General features: G+C 36.2%; 1 protein-coding gene across 5 annotated transcripts in view; it reads left to right on the top strand.

The window, feature by feature from the left end:
• PLCH1 (phospholipase C eta 1) overlaps positions 1-26,992 on the top strand; it is a 200,289-nt gene that overhangs the window by 115,716 nt on the left and 57,581 nt on the right. For all 5 annotated transcript variants that reach the window (XM_036218660.1, XM_036218659.1, XM_036218658.1 and 2 more), the window contains 4 exons: positions 4,060-4,206; positions 6,192-6,435; positions 14,970-15,099; positions 18,401-18,571. In XM_036218660.1, the coding sequence (XP_036074553.1) occupies positions 4,060-4,206; positions 6,192-6,435; positions 14,970-15,099; positions 18,401-18,571 (692 nt within the window). The remainder of the gene's footprint in view (positions 1-4,059; positions 4,207-6,191; positions 6,436-14,969; positions 15,100-18,400; positions 18,572-26,992) is intronic.

Raw genomic sequence — 26,992 nt, 5'->3', positions numbered from 1 at the left:
CTTGTTTATCTGCCTCTGGAAATTTTTTGTTGTTGTTGTTCTCTCGTTTATCGTCCTGTCTTATGGAATCTACCAATCTGGCATGGCTGGAGAATGACTTTTATGGGGCAGTAACTCCTGTTATCTATCTCCACTAAAGGCAGAACATGAAGAAATTGGCTTATACTGACACTTGTGATTTAGAGGACACTGGAAGAATATTTTGTCTCCAACACTGGTGATCATTACCTACGGGGATGAGTTACAAAGGATGATTGAGGGTGCTCCTTCTCTGGTTAGCCTTACAGTTCAATGGGCTGTTAACCGTCAGGTGTGAGGAAGGAAGAAGTGGGATAGATGACTCTGAGGACTCCGTTGGACTTGATTTTTCAATTTCACTCTAACCAAATGGCCTTTCTATATGATTGGGGAGCATCATGGAGAAAGCATAAAACAGCTACATAAACGATTTAAGCAGCATTTTGTTTAAGAGCCAGCTCTGCCAGGTACACTTTAATCATATGGGCTTGTGCACTGCAATGGATGATGCTAGAGTCTTAGCCCATGGCTGAGTTGCTTGGATAAATCTGAAGCTAGTGAATATTTAGTGTATCGTGTAAACATAGTCTCCCTCTGAGGGACTGGATCTCACTTTCTAAAACGTTTGGGTTTCTCTGGATGATGGTTGCTAGGCGGTAGGTGATATTTATTAACTCAAGTAACGATCACACTTTTTGTATCGCTGTGCTTTTCCTCTTAAATTGTTGAGATATAGCCGTAACAATTTCATTTCAGGGAAAAGAAATAGGACTGTGAAAAGGAAAGTAAATAAAGAAGGAGGAGTGCGAACAAAGCATGGGACACTGTCAGATGTGTGGACAATGTACAAATTTATAGTCCTTGCTTTAGATCTGTCCTAGTACAGTCAATTCAACTTTGATCTTGCCACGCTTTTGCTCAGAAATATCTAGTGAATCTCTCATTGCCAATGGATTAAAATCTTATACCAGCATTCTTAATCCTCTATGGCCTAGTCTTATCTGGCCCACGGAATCATATATCCTATCGATTCACTTTGAGTCCCTCTTGTAAAGATGGAGGCCCATCTTTCCCTCCTCCAGCCTTCACCGATGCTGATTTATTATCATACGTCTCCCCGTGCCAGCCCACTGTATTCTCCTTTTCCTGTGGCCTCCCACAGTGTGTCTCTCTTTACTTCTGACTTGGCATTTATTTTTAAATACTTCAATAATAAAACTACCATTTGTAGTGTTTAATATGCCAGACACTGTTTTCAGTACTCTACTTGAATCAACTTATTCAATTAACAATAATTCAAGAGGTAAATAATAATATCCCCACTTTACAGATAAGCAAATGGAGGCACAGAGGGATTAAATGACTTGCCCAACATCATACAGTTAGTAAGTGGCAAACCTGCAGTTCTACTCCAGGCTTTCAGGATCTAGAGTTGTTAACTACAGCTCTAAACTACCATTAATAAAATATCTTTTTAAGTGTTTCATTCTCTTAAAAAATTTATCCTCTTTGAGGTAAAGACAAAGTCTCCTTGTTGTATGCTTTACTTCATTAAACAGCCCTGTGCCTAGAACAAGGAGTTGCTCTGTGAACATGTGCTTATTGAAGTTCTAATAGGTATTTTTGGCTTGGTTAGTTTGACCTGATGATTTTATCTTGATACACAGACACACTCTCTTCTGTTCTCCCTCCAGTTACTGGTGTGAGATGATCAGTGTGGCTGTCAGGAATTCAAATCAGTGGCTTTCATTGCCTAAATGAATGGTTGCCCAGTAGTGGATAAGTTTACTAACATGTGTGAAACTAAATGTCAAATTTTGTTCTATGCTTCAAAGTAAACATTTTAAGTTTGTGTGTTTGTTTTCCTAAGCGCTATTTTTATTATTTGGCAAATTAATATGTCAGATAAAATGAGTAAGAGCAAGCTATAGTTCACCTTCTTTGCAATATAAAAATCCCAAAACATACTTAATTTTATGCATTTCTTCCTTACTTTGGGGGTGGGGGAGAGATTGTTATTGGAAGACAAGGTTCTTCATGGAGGAAATAGTGAAAGTTGGTTATGTTGAGGTTACCTCTAATGGGTGCCCTGCACATACAATGTTAAACTTTGGGATCAAATTATTTTTCCTAGCAAAGACAAGATACTTAACCAAAAAACCTCAACTCTAATGTTGTTGTAGTCTATTTACTATGTCTTTGATCTGTTCTAACAGCATACTGCTTGATATGGTAGATATTCAGAGCCAGATGTTTACAGTGTTCTAATGGTATATATGTGCCTCTGTGTTTGTTGATGAAATAGGCTGTATTGCATAAGTCACAGAATCAAGAGGAAAATGGAATAACTTGTCAGCCTCAGGAAGAATAGCCGTGACAGCTATGGCATTTTGGGGTGGCCAACAAGGAGCATCTCTTAAGTCTTGGCCATTGAAATGACTCAGTTCCGTTTTCATTCAGTGTTCTGCTCAGGATTGGTGTTCTTTGGATGGGAGGCAGATTTGCTCTAAGCTTAAGTCAGGTGCCCATTTCTTAGTTGGGGTGATCGATAGTCTGCCAAAGGCACATGAAATGGGAAAAGAATATTTCCAGTTACCAGAGATGGGGAAACGGGCAACACCAATAGATGGCCTCTTCCAACAGGGCACATCTCAAAGCAGAGAAAATTTAAATAACTTTGACTTGGACAACAAGTGACTTGGATATTACCTGAATTTTATCACCAAGTTATTCCTCTAGATGAAAAATTCTAGCAGTTTGATGCATTAACCCATGTTTTATGTCTAGATCTTTATCACTGTATTAGTCCCCTTTTTTAGGATAAACCTTCCTTTTAGTTCAACCAAGGTTTTGTTTGGCAATTCCCTCAAAGGTGTGTCACTAGATCCTATCTCTAAAAGTTACAACTTTCAGCTTTAGCTTCAGAATATCCTAAGTGTAGAATGGGAACTTGACAGGTTAAGTAGTCCACTCAAGCTCATATATAAATATTATTGAATATATTGGTTAAAACTCAATATAGCAAGTAGCAGAAAACTTAAATTGAAGCCATTTGAGCAGAAACTAAATAGGTCAGGGATGTATCTCTAGTTTCATGAGGAGCTTGATGTAGGGCTCAGGTAGCATGACCAGGACTCTTTCTTCCCTTCCCATTTATCAGCTCTAAGTTTGATTCCATTTCAAGTAGACTCACTCTTCATGGACCTGAAATGGCAGCTGGAAGCTCTGAGTTGCAGAGTTTAGCTACAGAGGGGCTTAAGGAAATCTATTTTTCCAGGAGTCTTCAGTCAAATGCCCATTTCTAAACCAATTACTTTAACCACAGAGATAGGATACCCTAGAGGTGAAGGGTAGATCCATTTTAAACGATTTCACATGGCCGAAAATGGAGGGAAAGGTGAATTACCCAAAGAATAACCAGAATGCTGGGAAGTAAAAAAAAAAAAAAAGAAAAAGATTTTATGTTCAGTTGTGAAACTTGTTTTTTTTTTTTTTTTTGGATTACATTAAACCTGATGATATTTAGCTATTTTCAAATGTACACAGAAATGTAATAATATGAACCCATATTTAGCCATCATCCAACATCAACAATTGTTGAAACATTTTGCCAATTATGTTTCTATCAATTGCATTTTAAAGCATTATCAAAAGATATTTTTATAGCTAGCTATGTAAAAACTCACAACATCTAACAGGAAGTCTGAGACCTTGCTTTATGAACATAAATTTGCATATGAAATGATCATCAGTCTCAAACCAAAAAACATTGTGTTGCCAGTTAGAACAAAAGAAGGCTCTGGGCAACGGGGAATGCATTGTTTGCCTGGCAGTACAATTTTATTTTAGTAAGTAAGGTTTTTTTCCTGCCTTGAGCCTGATGAATCAATTCCTTAACATATCTTTTCTGAGTACCTGTGGCAAATTTGTGTTCTGCTCCTGGGAATCTTTAGCGGTCAATTTATCTGGCAGTAAGGCTTCAGAACACCAGTTTACATGTGCATTGTGTGATAGCTGAATGTGCTCTATTCTCTTTTGCAGTTGAAAGATGCATGGGTGTAATGCAGTCCGGGACGCAGATGATCAAACTGAAGCGCGGGGCCAAAGGGCTTGTCCGGCTCTTTTACCTGGATGAGCACCGGACCTGCCTCCGATGGAGACCCTCTAGGAAGAACGAGAAGGCAAAAAGTGAGACCGACCTTTGAATTCTTTGCTTGGCCTGACACAGTAACCCATAGGTTATACTGGATGGGTTCTTTGGAAGCTTTGGATCTGTGGAACTTTCATATTTTTTTCCAGTTTAGGGGTTAGTTGTTAAAGGATGTGGAAAGACAGAAATAGTAATGACTTGTTTTGCTTTTATAATTCTTTGGGGAATTTAAATTGATAAAAACTTTCTTGTCCATGAATGTTGTAGATGTTAGTAATTCCCCTGTGTTAGAAACATAATCTTTTTCTTTTTCAGTTGGGATGTGAGGTTAATAGCCTGAGGCCTATTAGGGATATTACAAATCCAATGGACTTTAAAGTGTATTGCCATATTTCGAGTACAGTTAACTGATTAATGAGTTAACAAAATCGTATGAATGATATCAAGTAAAATAGCTGCGATTTGACGCCTCATCAAGCCTGTGTCCTACACCTTCTATACTCAGCACCAAGCCCGTGTGGAGCCCCCGTAATGCCTCTCTCACCTCTTCCGACCATCCCGTTTTTTCACAGGAACCTCTTTGTCTGGGGTTTCTTCACCTGTTTGGTGGTGAAGTCTCCTAACCAATCTTCATTTTGCTAGTTTTTTCTGTTTTTATCAGTTAAGATGCTTTCCTGTTTAAGTAAGAGGAGACATTGACCAAATAAATAAGTTTATTATCTCATATAACAAGAAACTCAGAGATTGGCAGTCTCCAGGCATGGGACATTGAGTCTCTGGTTGTTTTTTTCCCAAGTGCTCTTGGCTCTGTCCCTTATGCATTGACATCACAACATGGCTTCAGCTGTTCTGAGCCTCACAACTTAATGACCGTGACAAGACAAAAAGGGACCTTCTTTTCTGGTACTTCTTTTTTTTAGGAGGGAAGAACCCCTTTCCAGACCCTTCCTTCAAAGCACATCACCTCAACACTCCTTGGTTAGAACTGGGTTGCATTTTCATACCTAAGTTGATCATAACAAATGGGAGAGGGGCCACCCCAGTGGCTGAAACCCACTGAAATTTGCCCTGGGGCCGGGCGTGTGCTGATTTACCTGCATGTTGTGTGGGGAGTTAGTTGGTACCAGAAGAAAATTGGGACTGTGCCATTTAGGCAGACAGGAGAAGTGGATGGTGTATGTGGGCATTCAGTAGGATATGCAGTACTTCTGATTCATGCTTAGAAATTAGCAAGCAAATGAAAAATACTATTTTAATCCAAAATAATCATCCCTGCCAGTGCTTTTCTGATGCAAACCATTAGTGCTGCTCTTCTACCTAAATAATGCTAATCTCTGGTCTGTTATTCTAGGCTCTCCATAATCTAGCTCCTCCCTACCTGTCTAGCTTTATCTCCCGTTACCCTCCTTTTTGAGCTTTCTAGCATAAATAGCCTATCCAGCATCCCTGGGGTGGGCCTTATGTTTCTGTGTCCTTACGCCTCTTCCCCTGGGCTGCTATCTTGTTCCTCTTCGCCTCTCTAAGCCTTGCTCTACCTTCACCATCAAAGCATTTTCGCTATTAATACCGATCACTTTTAACTGTGCGATCCGGTTATCGCTACATTTCTTTTCCTTTCAATTTCTAACTTCTCATGCATATTATGAAACACCAAAGTTGGCTCTAGGTCTTAGTATGTTCTCTTCACGTAAATATGTGAACTATGGATTTGACACATTCATTAGCTCCCTTTCTACCAGTCTTCTTGTCCTGGTGGCATATTTATCATTTTATCATCAATTTCAGCCCATCCTCACTCAATGCCTGGGAAGGCATTGTCCAGACTGCCCGGAAAGGTAAAATCTTATATAGAGAAGTTCTCTAGCAGAACGTGATAGGGCTTGTAGTTCATATTTGAACTTAAAACCATAACTCATAGACAAGGAATTTGTTCATGCTCATTTAAAAAAGTTTAAAACGATTTTGCTTTGCTTTTTTCTTAAGCCATTACCTTCATCTGCCATGTATTCTGCTTTCCTCATAGTCCTTATTGACTCCATTTACAAAGTCACCGAAGGCCGGCAGTCTGAAATATTCTACAGACAGGCTGAGGGGAGCTTTGACCCCAGCTGCTGCTTTACCATCTACCATGGGAACCACATGGAGTCCCTGGACCTCATCACCTCCAACCCTGAGGAGGCCCGCACCTGGATCACAGGCCTCAAGTACCTGATGGCCGGCATCAGTGATGAAGACTCCCTTGCCAAAAGGCAGAGGACCCACGACCAATATCCTTTCTAAAACTTTTTTTTTTTGAGCTCTGTGTGTGTGTGGGGGGAGGGATCAGACTATTTTTCCCCATAATTTTTTTCTCTACCCCTAGGCTCCTCTGTTCCCTCCTCACTCTCACCCTAAGTAAATGAATGCATGAAACACATAGAAACAAGCTTGTATGAACTCAGGAGCAGTCTTCTGGAGAGACTGAATTTCGCTCCACAAGCTGAGAGATGTCCAAACGTAGTTTCCTAAGAGAGAGATGGTAATCAGGAAAACATTCACTCATATTAGAGAAAATCCTGCTTTGTTATAGTCAGTTTAGTTTAACAAATACTGTTAAAATTTTAATGATGCACCAGGTACTAAGCTCCTTACTACTTTCCTTCTCTCTTTTTAGCGTACTGTTTGGAAACTGAACTGATTGATACACGAGGGGAAGTTACTTTTTACTTAATAACATCTATCCTCTCTAATTGCTCAAAACACTGGAGACTGAGTCTCCTTCTTGATTAAACCCATTCCTGTGGTCCTGCAGTGTTGACAAGATAAATGATTAATGCGCTTGGTCTGAAAGGCACCTCTCCTGCTGGGATGGAGCTGGGCTTGTGACATGGCGTTTCTGGCCTCATTTCTTCCCTGACTTGTAAAGTGAGGGTATTAAGCTGCTTTGGTTTCCTTCTGCACCTTTGGTATGGCTTTAAAATACACATGCCCCCATTCATTTAGGAAATAGTACTACCACCTTGCTGTCATGGGAATGTGTACCCTAAGTTTTTTCCCAGAGCGGTGACAAATTTGTGCTACTGTGACTCTAATCCCTCACCTGGGGTATCGTTGGAGCAGAGTGGAAATATTCAGCCCAGGAAAGGGTTTCGACAGTGTAAACGTCTGAGTTGATTAGCCATGGCGTTTTCATCAATATTCTCAGCATGCAGATAAATGCAACTGGGATTCATAAGTGATCAAGACACAAACATAGGAACTAACTTTTTGTGCTTTATTCTGTTTGCTTTCTTCTTAACTCATCATTAGGTGAAGTCCTCTTCCCCACTCAGCCAAAATTCTTAAAAAGTCTTTTGCTTATTCATTCATCTGTAGATGGATACTTAGGTTGCTTCTATGTTTTAGCTATTATGAATAATGCTGCTATGAACATGGCTGTACAAATATCTCTGTGAGACCCTACTTTTAATCCTTTTGGGTATATACCCAGAAGTAGAATTGTTGGATCATCTGTTAATTCTATTTATAATTTTTTGAGGAACTGCCATATTGTTTTCTGCAGTGCCGTACCATTTTACATTCCCACCAACGGTACACAAGGGTCCCAATCTTTCCACGTTCTTGCCATCACTTGTTTTCTGTTCTTTCGATTCTAACCATCTTGATGGGTGTGAGGTGGTAGGTATGTCATTATGGTTTTGACTGCATTTCCCCAATATTAATGGTATTGAGCATCTTTTCATGTGCTTGATAGCCATTTATATAACTTCTTTGGAGAAATGTTTATTCAAGTCCTGTGCCCATGTTTGAATCGTTGTTTTTTGTTTGTTTGTTTGTTTTTTTTGTCATTAAGTTTTAAGAGTTCTCTATAGATTTATCTATGACAGATTTGAATCCCTTTTCAGATAAATAATTTGAAAATATTTTCTTCCATTCTGTGGGCTGTCTTTTTACTCAGTTGATACTGTCCTTTGGTGCATAAAATTTAATTTTCATTAAGTTCAATTTTTCTATTTCTTTTCATTACCTTTGCTTTTGGTATTATATTCAAGAAATTATTGCCAAATCCAGTGTCATAAAACTTTTGTCCTGTATTTTGTTCCAAAAGTTTTATTCTTTTAGATCTTACATTTAGGTCCTTGATCCATTTCGAGTTAATTTTTGTATATGGTGTTAGGTAAGGGTCCAGCTTCATTCTTTTGAATATTGATATCCAATTTTTTCAGCATCATTTGTTGAAAAGAGTGTTCTTTTCCAGTTTAATGGTCTTGGCACCCTTGTCAAAAATCACTGACCATAGATATAAGGGTTTATTTCTGGGTTATTTTATTCCATTGGTTTACATGTTTGTCTTTATGCCAATACCACAGTTTTGATTACTGTCAATTTGTAGTAAGTTTTGAAATCAGGAACTGCTAGTCCTCCATTTTTGTTCTACTTTTTCAAGATTGTTTTGGCTGTTCATGGTCCCTCGAGGTGTCATGAATTTTAGGATGGGTTTTCTATTTCTGCAAACAACGTCATTGGGATTTTGATAAGGATTCTATTGAATTCGTAGATTGCTTTGGGTAGTAATGGCATTTTAACAATACTGCCTTCAATCTGTGAATGTGGGATGTGTTTCTATTTATTTATATCATTTTAAATTTCTTTAGCAATGTTTTGTAGTTGTACAACTCTTTTCAGCTCCTTGGTTAAGTTAATTCTTAAGTATTTTATTCTTTTTAATGCTATCGTAAATGGAATTGTTTCGTTATTTCTTTTTCGGATTGTTCGTTTATAAAAATGCAACTGATTTATGTGCTGCTTTTTACCCTAGTACTTTCCTAAATTCATTTATTAAAAAGTTTTAACAACTTTTTCTTTTATGGAGTGAGTCTTTAGGGTTTTCTACATATGAGGTTATGTTATGGCAAACAGATAATTTTATTTCTCCCTTTCTAATTTAGATGCTTTTTATTTCTTTTTCTTGCCTAATTGTTCTGGCTAGAACTTTGGTACTATGCTGAATAGAAGTAGTGAAAGTAGGCATCTTTGCTGTGTTCCTAATCTTAGAGGAAAAGCTTTCAGTCTTTTACTATTGAACGATGTTTGCTCTGGATTTTTTATATATGCTTTATTATGTTGAGGTGGTTTTCTTCTCTTCTATTTTGGTGAGTGGTTTTATCATGAAGGGTGATATATTTTAGCAAATGCTTTTATTGCATCAATTGAGATGTTCATGTGGCTTTTCCCTTTGTTATGTTAATGTCATTTATTACATTGATTGATGTTTGCATGTTGAACCAGCTTTGTATTCCAGGAATAAATTCTACTTGGTCATGGTGTATAATCCTTTTAATATGCTGCTGAATTGTTGAGAATTTTTTCTTTTTTTTTAATCAATGATCATAAGAGATATTGGTCAGTAGTTTTCTGTGATGTCTTTGGCTTTGCTATCAGATTGATGCTGGCCTCACAAAATGAGTTAGGAAGTGTTCCTTTCTTTTCAATTTTTCTTTGGAAAAATTTAAGAAAGATTGGTATTAGTTCTTTAATTGTTTGGTAGAATTCACCAGTGAAGCCATCAAGTCCAGAACTTTTCTTTGTTGAGAGATTATTCATTCTATCTCCATACTAACTATAGATCTATTCAGATTTTCTATTTCTTTGTTATTAGATTTGGTAGGTTTCCTGTTTCTAGGAATTTGTCCATTTCATCTATATTATGCAGTTTGTTGGCATATGCTTGTTCATAGTACTCTCATAACCTTTTTTTATTTCTGTAGTAATTTTCTCATTTTCATTTCTGATTTTAGTAATGTGAGTCTTCTCTACTTTTTTCTTAGTCCATCTAGCTTAAGGTTTGTCAATTTTGTTGATCTTTTTGAAGAATGATGAACTTTTGGTTTTATTGATTTTTTCTATTGTTTTTCTGTTCTCTATTTCATTTATCTTTGGACTAATCTTTCTTATTTTCTTCCTCCTGCTAGTTTTGGGTTTGGTTTGTTTTTCTTTTTCTAGTTTCTTAGTTTGTAAAGTTAGATTGTTGATTTGAGATCTTCTTTTCTAATGTAGCATTTATAGCCATAAATTTAATTTCCCCCTTAACACTACTTTCACTGCATCTCATAAGTTTTGGTATGTTGTATTTTCATTTTCACTCACCTGTAAGTATTTTCTAATTCCTTGTGCTTTGCTTTGATCTATTGATTGTTTAAGGGTGTCAATTAATTTTCACAATTTTGTGAATTTTCCAGATTTTCTTTTGTTATTGATTTCAAACTTTATCCCATGGTGATCAGAGAAGATACTTTGTATGTTATCTATCTTTTTAAATTTAGAGTCTTAAATATGTGGCCTAAAATATGGTCTAGTCTGGAAAACATGTCACGTGCACTTGAGTAGAATTTGTACGTTGTTGTGTAGATTGACCGTATGGGTCTGTTAGATCTGGTTGGTTTATCGTCATCTTGTTTAAGTCCTCTCTTTCTCTACATCTGTCTAGTTGTTCTGTCCATTATTGTGTGTGGAGTATTGAAGCCTTCAACTATTATTGCAGAACTATTTCTTTTTTCAATTTTGTCAGTTTTTGCTTTATATATTTTGATGGTATATCATTAGATGCATAAATGTTTGCAATTATCATAACTTACTGTATCAAACCTTTTATTAATATATACTGCTCTTCTAACTTTTTCATTTAAAGTCTATTTTGTCTGATATTAGTATAACCACTCCGGCTCTCTTTCGGTCACTATTTGCGCAGAATATCTTTTTCCATCTTTTCGCTTTCAACCTGTTTGTCTGGATCTCAAGTGAGTCCCTTATAGACAACATATAATTGGCTCATGTGCTTTTATTCATGCCAATCTCTGTCTTTTGTTCAGAGAGTTTATTCCATTAATATTTAAAGCATTTACTGATAAGGAGAGATTTTCTTCTGTCATAATGCTCTTTTTTTTCTACATGCCTTACAGCTTTCTTTTGTCCCTCATTTTCTGCATTCCTGACTTTTGTGTTTAGTTGATTTTTTTTTTTTTTGCAGTGAAATGTTCAATTTTTTTCTCATTTCTTTTTGTGTATATTCTATGGCTATTTTCTTTATGGTTATCATGGAGACTGCATTTAATATCTGAAAATTATAATACTCTAGTTTTAATATACTAGCTTAAGCAATAGTGTTTCGAATGTGATTTGTTTGTCCATGTTTACTGGCAGTAGAAAGTTTTCATATTTGAATTAACTAGGTTGAAAACTGAGTGATTTCATATTCTGAAAATATGCTATTTGGAAAGCAAGTACATCCCAGAACTACACAGAGGAACAGTTCAAAAAACACAAAAGCAGTTATATTTGTGTCAGTGAAGAAAGAAAAGGAAAGAGGAAATTAATGAATGATAAAGAGAAACCTGATGTCAAAAATAGAGAATGTTATTTGAGTCAGGAAACCATTCTCATATAGATTTGCTGTAACTTGATAGGGTTTTAGATAATATCTTAATGCTAGAATGACCTTCTTAATTGGACATACATTCAGTTACATTAATCGGGAGAGCAAATTTGGAATGTTCATTATTATTCGATTTCAATTAGGCCTGAAAATTTCAACTGTGAACAAATGATGAGAATAATGAATCTTAAATGGCTGTAGAAAAAAAATCCATCTAGTGTAAAGCATAATTCAAGCTATTTCTGCAGCATGAACATGTTAAATTGGAGGTACATACAGAAACAATATACTGTTGTGGTTAAAGACTCAGACTGGTGCTGAGTTCGAGCCCCAAATCTGCCATGTACTGTGCAACTTTGGGTGAGTTAAACTTCATTGCCTCAGAGTTTTTATTTGTAACATGGAAATGATATTAGCGATAGTGCCTACCCTATGCAGGTGTGTGAAGATCAGATGAGTCTATGTACAAAAAGTGCTTAGACCCTTTATAAATAATAGCTGCTATCATTATTGCTTAAGAGAGGTAAGGATTAGAAAATCTTTTGCTTTCTTATTCAGGTAGATTAAGGTCTGAAATTTCAGCAGCCCCAGTATGCAAAAATGATAGTATTGGCACCTAGTTTCAGCATTTTTCTCCATCAGATCCTTCTTCTACTTTGTTCCCCACATTATCTCTTGACCCCACAAAAGAAATTATTACCTCTAGAAGGCTGTAGGGAGTCCCTTATGGATGCTGTAAACTGAAGCCCTGTGCCTTCCCTATAAATGAGGGACCCCGCAAACTGAAGCCTGTAGGGCAAATTCGGCCCACCATTTATTTTTACATGGGCTGCGAGCTAAGAATGGGTTTTCAATGGTTGGAAAAAATCAAAGGACCAACAACATTTTGTAACATATGAAAATTATATGAAATTCAAATGTCAGTGTCCATAAATAAAGTGTTGTCGTAACATAAGCATGCCAGTTCATTTATATATTTCTATTTAAGAATGAGAGAGTTGAGTAGTTGCAAATGGAACCAAATGGCCTGCAAAGCCTAAAATCTTTATTACTAGTCTCTTGATCCCAAAAGTTTGTCTACCCCTACACTAAACACCATTCATTGCTTTACATTTTTCTATAATTTCTTGATAGAAATACAGGTCATAACTTTTCATTCAGTTTTTACTCTCGCAGTTTTTCTTTGTAGCATGACTGTTTTATTCTTAAATTTATCATGTGTATGGCGATGAATCACTAATCCAGGGCTTCCTTGGACACTCATGTTGTAAGTAGGAAGAACAACTTTAAGATATCTGGATACTTTAACCTGCAATTGTATCTTATACATGTGTACTGTTACTAGGAGAGAATGGTTTTCCTTTCACAGAGTCTTAGAGTCAAAGCGGACTTCAAGGCCATCTGGGTGTACTCACTGACATTATAGACAAAGAAATAGAAGCCCAAAGGAATGCATAAGTAACCCACTGTCACAGGGTTAGGTCCAAAGAATCAGAACTAGTGGGTATTTCTTGATCTGATTCTACCTCTCTTTCTGTCTTACCAACCCTGTATCCCCTAAACCAACTGTCAAGGCCAATTCGTGTGTCAACACTGAAGGTGGTACAGACACAGGCCCTTCCTCAAGGGTCTGTATCTGCAGAATATTCTTACTTAGGGTGTGCTTGACCCTGCCTTTTCTCTGGGGAAGTCCTTGAGAGGCTTTGGTGAAGAAGTATAGAACAAAAGGATGACAATATTTCTGTCATCGGACTCATTTCATCATGTCTTTGAACATTGGCTAAATATTTGTGGGGCACAGAGTAGTGTCCATAGTCAAAAAGAAATAGAGCTCATGGAATGGGCACTGTGGGCCCAGAAAACAAACAAACAAAAATGAGATTCGGTTACTTATTAGTGATTGGCCCAAATATTCCACTCTTGGTTCTTCAGTCATTTTTCTGCAAGTCACCCTTTACCTTCCTGGTGTCATATGTAATGAGATCCTGCCTGAACTCTATGAGGAAAAATCGAAAAACCGAAAGAACTGGGTTGGTTAATTTCAAATGTTAAAAGGGAACAAAATATGAAACAAGGTGTTTACAATCAGAAATTCACTTCTATTTAACTTTGGAAGAAATAAGACTTTAACTTTCTGGTTACTTTTACTTTCTAAGGTACAATCTCCTACAATTATTAATTTGAATCACCTTAGAAATGTAAATGTGCTGTTATCACTGAGAGGTTAGTTAATATTTCAACTTAAAATGAAAATCTCAGTTTGATGTCGCCTGCTCGATAAGCAGATATTCTCCATTGACCCTTTCTTCTGACCTACTCCCATTTTCTCATTTCTCAATGTTAAACCTATGCCTTTTGCGTACTTTGAGTCTGATTTCATCACCTTCATTTCTTTCTTCCTCATTATCCTTCACATTTTGAAACTCAGTTTGCTTTTCTAATTGTGTATACACACAATTTCTGCCTTTTTAAATTTAACTCTCAATAACTATGAATCATCCATTTTTAAAACATGCCCTGCTAAAACTTGGAATTTTTCAACTCACCCATTTATGACCATTTATTCTCCACTATGTAAAACAGTACAATACTCATTCTCCTGAGGGTCTTTTAAAATCTCAGTTCACCTGATGCAAATCCTTTGTATATAAACTCAGTTTCACAGCCTCAGTCACCCAGTGTTATCCTTGAGCTGTGAGGGCAGCCTGTAGCATGTAAGGCTTACAGTCTGTATCACTGCCCTTGATTTACAAGTTTGGAGCTATTAGATAAGACCCATCAAAGCTAGTCTAGAAACAGGCCTTCTGTGAAGGAGGAGAGAGTGCTAGGCTAGGTTGCATGAGATCTGGGTTTGACACCTGGGTCCCTTATTAAGCCTTACCAAATTTCTCCCTCTCTTCCAGTTTATATCCTCATGTGAACAATAAGATTAAACTAGGTATTCTAACCTTCTAACTGTAGGAGTGGGACTGAGAAAAGGGAACTGGAAAGATTGTGTAGTGCGGTGGGGTATTGTGACGATAATGAGATACTACATGAAAGGCCATAGAGGGAGAAGTCGAGGCCTAGGTTTGGTATATTTGGAGTTTCGCCACATCGTAGAGATACTTTAACAGAATGGATAAAAACGTTTGAGTTGAAGAACCTCTCAAAAGAATACGGTTTAACTCATTTCACAGTGGAGGGAATCACTTCTATGTGCTGCTCCTTTCATTCCTCTCGTCGTTGTTGTTACTCTTGGTAGCTCACTAAGAGCCTGTGGATTGCAGGGCCTCCTCAAAAAATTTCTTCTCAAGTTCGGTGATGATGATCAACACTCTTGTGAGTATTCTGTGAGAGAGCAGTTTTTACTTTGTGAAAACACAAGTGCTTTTCTTGACGTTTCTGCATGTGGGTGAAGCAGACCTTTGAGGAAGCTGATAAGAATGGCGACGGCTTATTGAATATTGAAGAGATATACCAATTGATGCATAAACTAAATGTCAATCTACCCCGAAGAAAAGTCAGACAAATGTTTCAGGTAGGTTTTCACAATTGCGCTGGCCTTATGTGAAATACACATTAGAGGTTATTATTGTACTTAGATATTTCAAAAGGCTATTTTGTTTTGTTGGAAACTAATATTTTCTTTGTATTACTTTATTTTTCTTTGCTGAAGACAGGCATTTTGTTCGAGGGAAAAGAAACATTCTAAATTTACCATGAGTCCACAATTTCATTTCCTAAAATGCTTTTTTGTTGTCGTAGCTGTTTTTAGAGAGTAATTCCAAACACTTTACCGACAAATAATGGAGTAAATGTGATCAAGTTTCTTAGGATGTTGACATCTGATTTCCCTGCCTCACAGGTTGTTGTGAGGATAAGAATAAAGACTAACATGAAAAAAATAGCACTTGTTGAAATCCTCAAGAGCTCTCTTTTGTTTCAGAGGAGTTTAAGATTCAGAATACACAAGTCTTACCTTTTAGGGAGCTCTCCAGAAGTTCATTCAGCTGCTTGTTGGTGTTAGGTGAGATGCTCTTTCCCCGTTGACAAGTCCTTGAGGAAAGTCCTTAGGCCCAAATTTACTCCTGTCTGGGACTGTACTTAGTTCTCTGTCTAAGGTGCAGAAGTCAGCTCTGTTACATTTAAGTTGGTACAAAGACAATGTTAGATTATTAGTAATTACTAGTATATTAATTTAGGAAAGGCTCTAATTTGGAGGTAAGAGATATGCACAATCCATGCTCTACAATGATTTTCTAAGTGGTTGGGTAGGTGACATTTTGTAAAATAAATATATAGAGTGATAGTTCATGATTTTTAATGTTTTGTACTTTCTTTGTTTTCTAAGTGCTTGTCCTTGAAGGGGGTAAGGGCAGAAACAGCATGAGGGGTGAGTGGTGATGATGAATGGAAGATGGAGGCCGGCTTCCATCTGTGACCTCTTGCAACGGTCCTGTCCTTGGAAGCTCTTGGCTGGAGATGGTTTGCATTGTGGGGAACTTGGTCCCATTGTACTGGGGAACAAATGAGAGAAAGGAAAGAAGAGGAGGGAATGAGATAATGCTATGGAAGGAACCCCAGAGATGGAGTGAGGGGCTTTGGATGGGAAATGAGTTGTTACAAATGGAGTGAATTGTCCTTTAAACTATATGAAAAGGCTTGCCACATTCCCGGCACTCTCCGTGCCATCTCGTTTTTGTCTTGTTGTGAGCTGCACCTCCCAGTCTGATCCTTTTCGTAGGAGGTGTTCGTAGCACTGAAGAGGTAGCTGCTGACTAAACCAGAGATGCCGAGCTTAAAGAGGAGGGCAAAGTTTATACCTGTAAAAGTAATGTTTTCCTTGGTAATTTTTGAAAGTAAGATAAAGCTGAATTGTAAGATATTAAATTATTTTTACTTCTATATTTTTCCCCTTAAGACACCTTTTATCTCTAATACACCAAGACTTTTAGAGGGTGAACCGGAAAATGTTTATGTCAAATGTCTATGGGTTCACAGTAAATCCTTTAGAGAAGTTTTAAGAAAATATTAAGAGTCTCTTTTTATGACCTTCAATTCAAAGACTTACCAAGCCAGAAGTGCGTGGAGAAGCAGTTGGGCCTGTTGTGTGTAGAACATGTCTGCTTGGGTCTTGCTTCTAGCAGGGTTCTGCAAGTGTTCATGGCAGGGGTGATAGGACCAAGGATCTTAGCATTATTTCAAGAAAATTCTCTTTAAAATTTTTTTTGAATGAATTTCTGCAAAAGACATTAAAGCCTTCCTAGAATTTTTTTTTTTTTTTTTTTTTTTTTGCCTTTTTGTTGCAGTGCAAGATTCAATTGATTTTTTAAAAAAATAATCTTAAGGAAGATAGGGATAGCTTCTTTTGAAGTCTTTGATGCTATGGTTTAAACCTCAGAGTTTTACTACTCTTAATTGTTCAGGCAGTTACAGGGAAGTCTTGAAAAATGTTTCATTTCCGTGTCAGGATTAGATATTTTGAAACAAAGTTGTGGCAGAAATGTGAACATTAGATCTAGCTCCAAGGTTCATTAGGATGCAAAGATTCTACAACCGAGAGCCTCAAACGCCAAAACTGCTGATATTGTACAGACCCATCTGTCTCTATTTTTAAAATGACAGAAGGCAACAGCAATCAGCCTCACGAAGAAACTACGTATGATTTAAATATTGATCAAAGTGTTTGTTAATAATTGACCCAAAGTTAGCAACGTTTAAGAAAAGGTTTTTATGCACTTTGATTCTCAAACCTGTGTTTAAAACCACATAAAACAGCTGCGACTACTTCACAAATCCCACGAATTTCAAAATGCCATTGTTTCCCTGTCAGTTTTTGTTCAGTTACCACTGTGTCCACTTAGAATGAAGATCATGTAAATGGGTTTGCTGCTCATTATATATTTGAAAATAACAGTTTCAAAAATAACAGTTTTAACAGTGTTAAAAAATTTTAGCCAATTAGAAGGAAGATACATGGCGGAAGATTCTCACTCAATAGTTGCTAGAAATAAATAATTTCAACTACAAATCAGTTTAGATGGATTTTTCAGACTTAAATGGAGGAAAACCAGGGAGGGAACAATGATACTGATGGCTATAAGAACACTGAACTACCTACACAAAATTAGGAGAGATTCTGCTACAGTTAAAAGTTACATTTGATTGAAATGCAGTTCAGAGGATGATGAGAGAGACTGATATTTTCACCATAGGTTAAATATATCTTCTCTCTTTTGTTCATGATTAGTCTTATTCAAGATTTCTTTTTCATTAGTTTCTTCAAAACAGCAGCTTTTGGTTGACTCACTCGCATTTGATTTATATCCATTTGTTTTCTATCTCTTGCTTTCTGCTCTCATTTATAATTTATTTCTTTCTATTTTTTTTTTTAGCTTAAATTCTTTCCTAGATTTTTGAGTTGAATTATTAGCTTACTTGTTTTTAATCAACCTTGTTTTCTAATAAACTGAAAACTTCGGGTTTCCTCTACTGCTTTAACTTCGTCACACAAGTTTAAATATGTAATGCATGTATTCACTTTCCTATTTAGAAGATATTATGTTGTTTTCATGCACGATTTTTTTTTTAGAAAAGCTTTCTTTGTTTTATGAATTTACGATGATCCGTAAAATAAGGTCAATTCTTCATAATTTACAACTTTACTTGCAGCCTAATATATAGTCCATTTTAAAGTTGATCCATGTGTGCTTGAAAAGAATGTGTGTTTACCATTTGTGAAATGTATACTAGCCTTTTTATAGTAAATATTATTTCCCAGTACTGAATTTCCTATTTCAGACTTTAAAACTGCCTTGTTTTTTCTATGCCACTTTCAGGAAGCTGATACAGATGAGAATCAGGGAACTTTGACATTTGAAGAGTTCTGTGTTTTTTACAAAATGATGTCGTTGAGACGAGACCTTTATTTGTTGCTCTTGAGCTACAGTGACAAGAAAGATCACCTAACTGTGGAAGAACTGGCCCAGTTTTTGAAGGTGGAGCAAAAGGTAGTATTAGATTGTTGAATGTTTACTTAGAAAAAATTGTGAAAGATACAATGGGTTTCTCTTGGGTTTGGATGTAGATATACTTTAAATTTAGGATAGAGGCATAAATATCACTATTCCACAGAAATCTTAAAAAAATTTTTTTTTCAGAAGTCTTACCTTTGAGTTATTTAAAATGTTTCCTGCAGCTTTTAAAGAGAAAGTGATAAATTGAACACATACATTTTTTATCTTAAATATGTTGAATGTGGCTATGTGTATTTTTTCACAAAGTTGAATGGTAACTCATGTGTTCCATTTTAGATACAATGGTAATGTTTTCTTTATATTAGTTATATTTCTAGGTATTTATTAACTATGATGTAATTCTTAACTAGCAAAATAGTTATTTATTGATAATTCTGATGGGAAATTGCAATTTGGTCATATGAAAGGCTAAGTAAATTAAGTCCTGATTAACAAAGGGAATCCCAAAATGTATTTAAAATAAGACCTTTAATTTTAATACTATGTAGGACGAATTGCGATAAGGTAAGTTTTGTCCTATTGCTTTTTAAATATTGCCTTAGATTCTGTTTCTCATTAAAGTAAAATTTCCCCCCAGCTTTATTGAGGTATACTTGATGAATAAAAATTATATATATTTAAGGTGTACAACATGAGGTTTCGATATATGTATGTACTATGAAATGATTACCACAGTCAAGCAATTTAACATATCTGTCAACTCATATGGTTGCAATTTATTTTTGTGTGGCAAGAACACTCAAGATCAACTCTTAGCCAATTTCAAGTATGTGATACAGTAACATTAACTAGAGTCACTATGCTGTACATTAGATCTCCAGATTCATTCCCTATAATTGAACCTTTGTATCTTTGACCAACATTCTTCCCACTCTCCCTCCCTCCTACCCACTCCCTGTTCCATGAAAACCAACATTCTACTCTCTGCTTTTATGATTTTGACATTTTTGCATTCCACGTTTAGTGAGATCATGCAGTATTTATCTTTCTGTGTCTGACATTTCACTTAGCACAGTTCCTCTTGGTTTTAAACATGTTGTGGCAAATGACAGGAATGATTTAATCAAGCGTGCCTACATAATGGAACCTCTATAAAAACCTCAAAACCATGGGGTTTGGAGAGCTTCCTGGTTGGTGAACACATAGAAGTGCTGGGTGGGAGGTGCTCTGAGAAGGCAAGGGAACTCCGAACAACTCCCCTTACCTTGCTCTGTGCATTTATTCCACTTTATAATAAACCACTAATAAAGAGTAAGTAAGGTATCTTTCTGAATTCCGAGTCATTCTAGTGAATTATAGAAATTGAATCATGGGAACTGATAAAGATTTTCTCTTTGACTAAACTCTAGATAGGCTCTTCTGAGTCCTTTTTCAACCAGACCCTGGCCTCGGGCCTTGTCCAGTGCTGCTAAATCAGTTTAACCAGAATCCCCATCTGATCACTTTTGATATCCGATAAAGATTCCTCATTCTCCACTATCTCTCAGGTGATATTTGGTTGCCCGGCCTGCCTTTAGCAAGAATTCTGTTAGATCAGTTTATCTGGAATGCTTCTTCTCCCTACCCTACTCCTTGGCTATAAATCCCCACTGGTCCATCCTGTATTAGGAATCGAACCAGTTGTATACTGAGTTCTCTTCTCCCCTATTGCAGTATGTAGTTAATGATTCAAATCTATTTTTACTGCTTTAACTCTTGTCCAGTTCTTTTTTTTTTTTTTTTGACAGAACCCCAAAATTTGTGGTCAGCCAAGCAGAAATGGGGATAGCCCAAACCCCTATTTTGTGGCTGGCATCTGACTTGGGGGCAATCTGGAGGCCTGAGCCCTTAACCTTGGGGGTCTAATGTCAACCCTGGGTAGTTCATGTACCCAGTTAGTGTCAAAGAATCAGAGATTTGGTTGGTGTCAGAAAAAAAGACACTAGACCTGGTAATATTTTACTTTATCTCATTACCACAGTCACATACATTTTGGGAAAAACAGATTCAGATTTTATGAATTTCGTCATTGCTTTTTTAAGGATTAAGCTGGATAGTGTTAGCAAAATGTTTTATCTAACTCTGTCATTGTAATTAGCTTGATAATTTGGCAGAGATTCTCCATGACCAAAGTTAGCTATTAGACAGGTAGAAAATAGGAAAGAGGTAAGAGATTTTTTTTTTTTTTTTGCCTAAAGAATGTGCTCTTTCTACATTTCTACTCTTCTGTTTCCTGCCATTATCGCTACTTCCCCATTCTCACAGGAGGACCCCTTCCTAGTACAGTGGAAAGAACATTAGACCAGGAACATCGAAGACCTGCATTCCACACCCTGTAAGCTTTAGTGGTTGGAGAATCATGGGCAGGCCAATCAGCATTGTTTCTAAGCCTCGGCTTCCTCATTTGCACAAAGGAAAACTGATGTCTACCTTTCCTATCGCACATTGTCAAATCAAAGTTGGATTGTAATAATGAAAGGGGAAGCCCTTTGACAGAGATATTCAGAAGCACAACAGTGTGAAAATTTTTAAATGTATAAAGCTACCGATTTCAAATTTATTTGACTAGCAGGATTAACCCAATCCATTTGAATAGCAGTAGTGGATGTCACTTGCTAATAGGCATATGCACCTTCCCTCCTTTTGGTTATATTGGCATTTACCCAGTAAATTTTAGTTAAGAAAAACAGAAGGCAATGTTTCTTGACAGCAGCATTTTGTGACATCTGCCCCTGGCAGATGATTACCTGTATCCAGTTTAATTTTCTAAATTAGCTAGAAACTGCATATGAGCATAACCTGAAAGAAATTTTAAAAATTATGATACATCAAGAGACATAAACCGTAAAGGAAAATATTAATGTCCTAAAACTTTAAGTTTATATGTGGCCCAATGTAGCCAACACCATACAAATTAATATTAAGTACAAACTAGGAAAATATTTGCAACATATAAAAAAGAGACATCATGGATTTCCTTAATATGGATATTGTTCTTGTGTGCTATTAAGGAAAAAAATGAATACCCAACAGAAAAGTGAGCAAAACATTTGAAGCATGAAAGAGTTTTTAAAAAGTCAATAAATCTGTGAAAAATGTTCATGGTCCATTAGTAATTTAAAAATATGAAAACCAAGAGACTTACCTATCAAATTAGTAAAGGTTAAAAAAATTATTACTAAACATGATGTTCATTTCTTATATTTCTGTTGAGGTTGTGGAATGGTATAATCTTTCTATAGGACAGTTTTATTTATCAGATGTTATATAATTTATTATACTTTTACCAATTCATTTTATTTCTAGTAATTTATCCTAAGAAAATAATTGCGTGTAGAAAAAAAGTTATAAGGTCATTCATTTCAGCATTTTTTAAAATACAGAAAAATTCAATGTGATCTAAATGTGCGGCAAGAGAGTTATTTATTAATCAAGAATTTTGTGGGGTTTGGACTTTTGAAATAGGATGTTCACGAAGGAACAAATCTGAGCCAATTTGACAATCCATATGGCAGTATGTAATTCATTCTTTTCTGATGGCATAAGGTTGGTATAGACACCAGAGTATTCAGCTTTTATAGATTTACTCAGTTGTGAAGTGAAATATCACTGCTGGCCACATATGCTGTCAGAGATTATGTGAAATCAAACATTGGCCCACAGATCAGATTTTCATTTCACTGAAGCTCTCTGAAAATTGATTTTATGTCTTTGACAGGTCCAAGTGCCGTTTGATTAGGACTTTCATCCTTAAAATGTGGATGTGTTAAGGGAAACTTTCACTCTTTTATGAAACTCTCATTCTTTTATGTCTGCGAAGAAATGCCAGTTAAGCAATAAGCCAGCAAGAAGCCAGCTGGCTGAGGTTTCTCTTGTATTTGCAGATAACGATCGCAGAAATCCATCAGTCTGTGGTTCCAAAGTACTAGGGCTGTTTGAGGCTTTTTGTTTCTTCCCCTCTCTCCCTTATTTGCCAAAAACAACTTACATCTCCTCCAGAGTTCCTATCCATTTCTTGGCACAGGGGCTGAATGTGTTTTGTGTTTAATCCTTTTCAGACTTTGGTTCAGAAGTGATCATTTGATTGAATTCTTCTAACCCCCTTGACAACCTTTCTTAGCAAGCCTCTACCCTCTCGTTATCTTTTTGTTTCTTATGGATTGAGAAGAGTGGAAGAGAAGACAGGAATATTGAAACACCCTTATAGTTCATTAAGAGCAAATGCTACCTCCATAGATAAATATAAAGCATATTTCTATTTATGCAGTGCTTTCGGCTGAAACACGCTTGGAGATGGTTAATCCTAGGAGATTTTTCAGAGCTTTTCTGATCCTATGCTAGAGGGGCTTCTTATTGTAACTTTGTTTTTCTGATCTATACATTATCTCTCTGTGATCTACCAGTTGCCCCCTTTTCTTCTTTATTCTGAGAGAGAATAAGTTTTTGTTGTTTTAAGTCACCAAGTTTGTGATAATGTGTTACAGTAGCCCTAGGAGATTAACACACGATCTCAAGGAAAAATTTCCTAAAAACACTTGTATCAGAAGTCTCCAAATAAAATAGTTCAGCCAGAGAATTCCATAGTGAAGCCCACAAGTCATTAAACCTTGTTCAAGAATACAAAACTTCCAACCAATTTTTTTTTATTGCCTAGTTTTTAAAAGCCAGTTACTATAAGAAACAGAAAGCAAGACAAATAGAATCAAGAAAGCTGGAGGAATTGGAGGCAATGCAGGGAGAAAGAAAAATTTAGAATTGACATTAATACATCAGAATGATAGATAAAATTGTGGCCACAAAGCAGGAGAAGGTGCTAAGAGAAAAGATTCAGAGGAAGAAAAGAGCAGAGAACTAAATTTAATAAATGGTGTAGAACACAGAAGTTGAGAAAATTGCCAAGAAGGTAGTACAAACAAGAAATAAATGGAAAATGGAAAGAAAAGATAAGGAAATTAGTCGATTGATCCAGATGGTCCACTATCTGAATAACAGGAGTTACAGAAAACGATAAGAAGAAATAAAAAAGAGGAAATTATCAAAAAAAGTAATACAAGAAATGATTAGCACCAAAAGATAGGAAGGGCTCACTGAGTGCCAAGCACAGTGAATGTAAAAAGATTGCAGAGACAAGTAATAGTGAAATTTTGCAATGCCAAGGATAAAGCGAACCCTTAAAAGCTTGCATAAAGAGAAAAAATAACCAAATTAATGAACAAAAATAGGCCCTATAAAAAGGATTGAAATCAGAATGGCATCGGACTTCTCAACAGCAAATGTGGAAGACTAAATACACAGAAGCAATGATTTCTGGCCTAGAAATTCTTCTACCTGGCTGAACCATTAACCAGATGTATGTGTGGAATGAAAAAACACAACACACACAAACACATACAAGAAATGCATAATTTACTTCTTGAATGCTCTTTGACAGTGACAGATGAAGTCAGGGCAAAAGCTGAAAAAAGTTCCAGAACTCATCCAACCTGAAGGAGGAGGACTTTTCAAGAGGGAAAAATGCTATTTATGGATTGATTACCTGTTACCTTTGGATGAGTGAAAAATAATGCTGAGAGACCATTAGAGTCATAGGGAAGAAGCTGTGATAGGGTCATTTAAAATTAACCAAATAGATAAGAAGCACAGCAATTAAATCAGAAAAATATGTAAAAGAAGAAAATCATGTTATACAACAGACCCAATGTTCGATCTTTGCATAGATAAAAACAATTTACACACTGGAGAATAATTTAGTAAAAATTAAGTTATAACCATATTGGGAGGATGGATAGAGAGAGAAAGTTAATTTTGCTGGCCCCAAAGAGCTGTCTTTATCTAATACATAAAAAATTAATAGATAATATTTAAGGCATATAAAGTAAAAAATAACATCATTTGCATAATTATTAGGAATATAAAGACTCCTTCCACAAAACATACCTAGAAATGTTGGCATTTTTGCCTATGGATTGTGATTCTGATTATTAGGCGTGGGCATTCTGCTTTTAGTCATAAGTATCTTAGTTTTGACTTATTTAATTATGGATATGTTACTTTAACAAAAGTAAATTAAAAAGCTAAGCAATATTAAAATTCTCTGAAAATTCTATTAAGATTTTGTGTTTGGAAATCATGACTGTAACAATTATAATTATTTACTCCCTCCAACTGTTGAGAAGTTTACACTCGCTTGAAAAGCTTTGCTAGAAGACTTGCAAAGAAGTGTGGGAATAAAACACTGGTGTCAGAACACAAGTATTTTGGTTTCTACAACTCGTCCATCTGAAGTAGATTGACCTTTAATATGAGGGCTATTTAGTCTTTTCTCTTAGGGATGAGATTAAAGAACTATAATAAACGAGGAACAAAGAATGGAGTTCAACCTGGAATAATCAAAGAAGTCAAATTATAGTAACTGATTTGAAAGTTGCAAAAAATTCAGGAGTTCCTGCTATATTGAAAAACCAGTTTCAAAGAAAGCAGTATTTCTGTATAAATAAAGAAAAACACCCAGAGAATAGATACAATATAAAAGAAAAGCTTGGACTTGAAGTCAGAAGGTTGAAATTTGAACCTTGGCTCTGCTTCTTACTGGTTTTGTGACTTGGATTAAAATAGTTAACCTTAGTATCAGTTTTCCTTTCTACATAATGGGGATAAAAATACTACCTTTACAAGACTGTTATAAGAACTATTTAAGATTGTGGGTATAAAAGCTCTTTATAAACTGCACAACACTGACCACGTTATTCAAAGTAAAGAACCGTTATTAAAATCAAGTTTTATATAAATCAAGTTTACATAAATCAAGTTTTCCTTAAGTTCTTGGTTTAGAGCCGATAGCCTTGAACAGTAAGAATATTGGAGACAGCAAGTGACTCAGAGATAGATAGCAAATAAAACTCCTAAGTGACCTCCATGGGAAATAGGGAGTAAGTGTTTCTGTTTTACCTTACCAGCTATGTCAAATGGGAAGCAAAACGTGGGGGAAAAGGACAATAACGAGCATTAACCGATATTGGACCTTCATTCATTCAGTGAAACCCCAATATAACTTTTTAGGTAAAGTCTAAAAAAATTCAACTGTGTAAAATGTAGGATTTTACTGTGGAGAGGTTAATTAAATAAGAACAGGAATGGGGGAAGGATAGGAGCTGATCGACTCATATTTCAATTGTCATTATGAGGTTTTACTGTATTTGACTGAGTTAATCCTAAAGACTTGAATTTTGGGCAGAACGTGGATTATTTCCCATTAATTCTTTCATAGTACCTAGAAAACTGTGACTTCCCAGAATGCCTGCTAATAATTTCACCAATTTAATGAACACTTTTCAAATAGGATGCATTTTGTTAGCACATCTTGCTTTGTATCTTGGACTAGTATCGTGTTCTTACTCGTCTGCAATTAGCTCCATCCCAGGATAAGTTTTTTGTTGTTCGTTTAGATCTCATGGGCTCCTGGCAGACTGCCTGAGTCTAGTTCAAGGCCCCTACATCTCTGAACAAATGGCCTCATAAACCAAATAATTGCAATGTGAACTCAGTCTTCCCATGGCACATATAATTTTTATCAGTTTGGTTCTTTTTATTTTGTGAGAAAATATCTTTTGGATTGCATGCAATAAACCTCTGTAGCTTATAGCAGACAAATTACGGATCTGCTCAAAGCCTGACTGGATCAGTAGAGGTGCTCGTTGGTAGCATGGTTTAATTTATGGTATTTTCAGGTGGTATCTGGGAGTGTAGGACTCTGAATAAAGTAAGAATTATAAATTTCACTCAAATGGATTTTTGATCAAAATATGACATCCTTTATACTACTGTTTTAATTCAAGAAATGATTCCTGAAGAGTTTACTTTTCCCAGTGACACCAAGTACGTGATGTTCACGCAGCAACCTTGAGGCTAGCTCAGTAATGCTGGCATGTCCATGAGCCACACGTCATTCTTACAAATATCAATTCATTTAATCCTCACATCTGCCTTATATGGTAGCCACAGAGAAGGTGAATGACTTATTTAAGGTCACACTGTCAGTAATAGGAGCTGACTGCGCTGGCCACAAGCAGGCCAGCTCCAGAGTTCTCTTGCTATGACAGCTGCTTCATGTCGCTTTTGGTTTTTATTTTTTCTTCCTAACCTCTGTGTTCTTGAATCAGCATGGCAGACTGCTCTCATGCTTCAGAGGAAGGATGTATAGTTACACACACACACACACAGGTGGGTTTACCTAGAACACCTGTTTTGGTAGGGAATCATTTTCTTTTAACATGTATTTATGATTAGCAACCTTCAGTGTTTGTGTAGAAAACATTAGTTTTGGAGATAGCTAATAGCTTATAGTGAGTGGATTTTTGGCAATGCAGTTGCATTGATTATTGATTTTATTTTTTATTGCTTCATAGAGCATATTTA

This window comes from Rousettus aegyptiacus, unplaced genomic scaffold (genome assembly GCF_014176215.1).
Source record: "Rousettus aegyptiacus isolate mRouAeg1 unplaced genomic scaffold, mRouAeg1.p scaffold_m13_p_4, whole genome shotgun sequence".
Lineage (NCBI taxonomy): Eukaryota > Metazoa > Chordata > Mammalia > Chiroptera > Pteropodidae > Rousettus > Rousettus aegyptiacus.
This window is presented reverse-complemented; position numbering and strand designations above follow the sequence as displayed.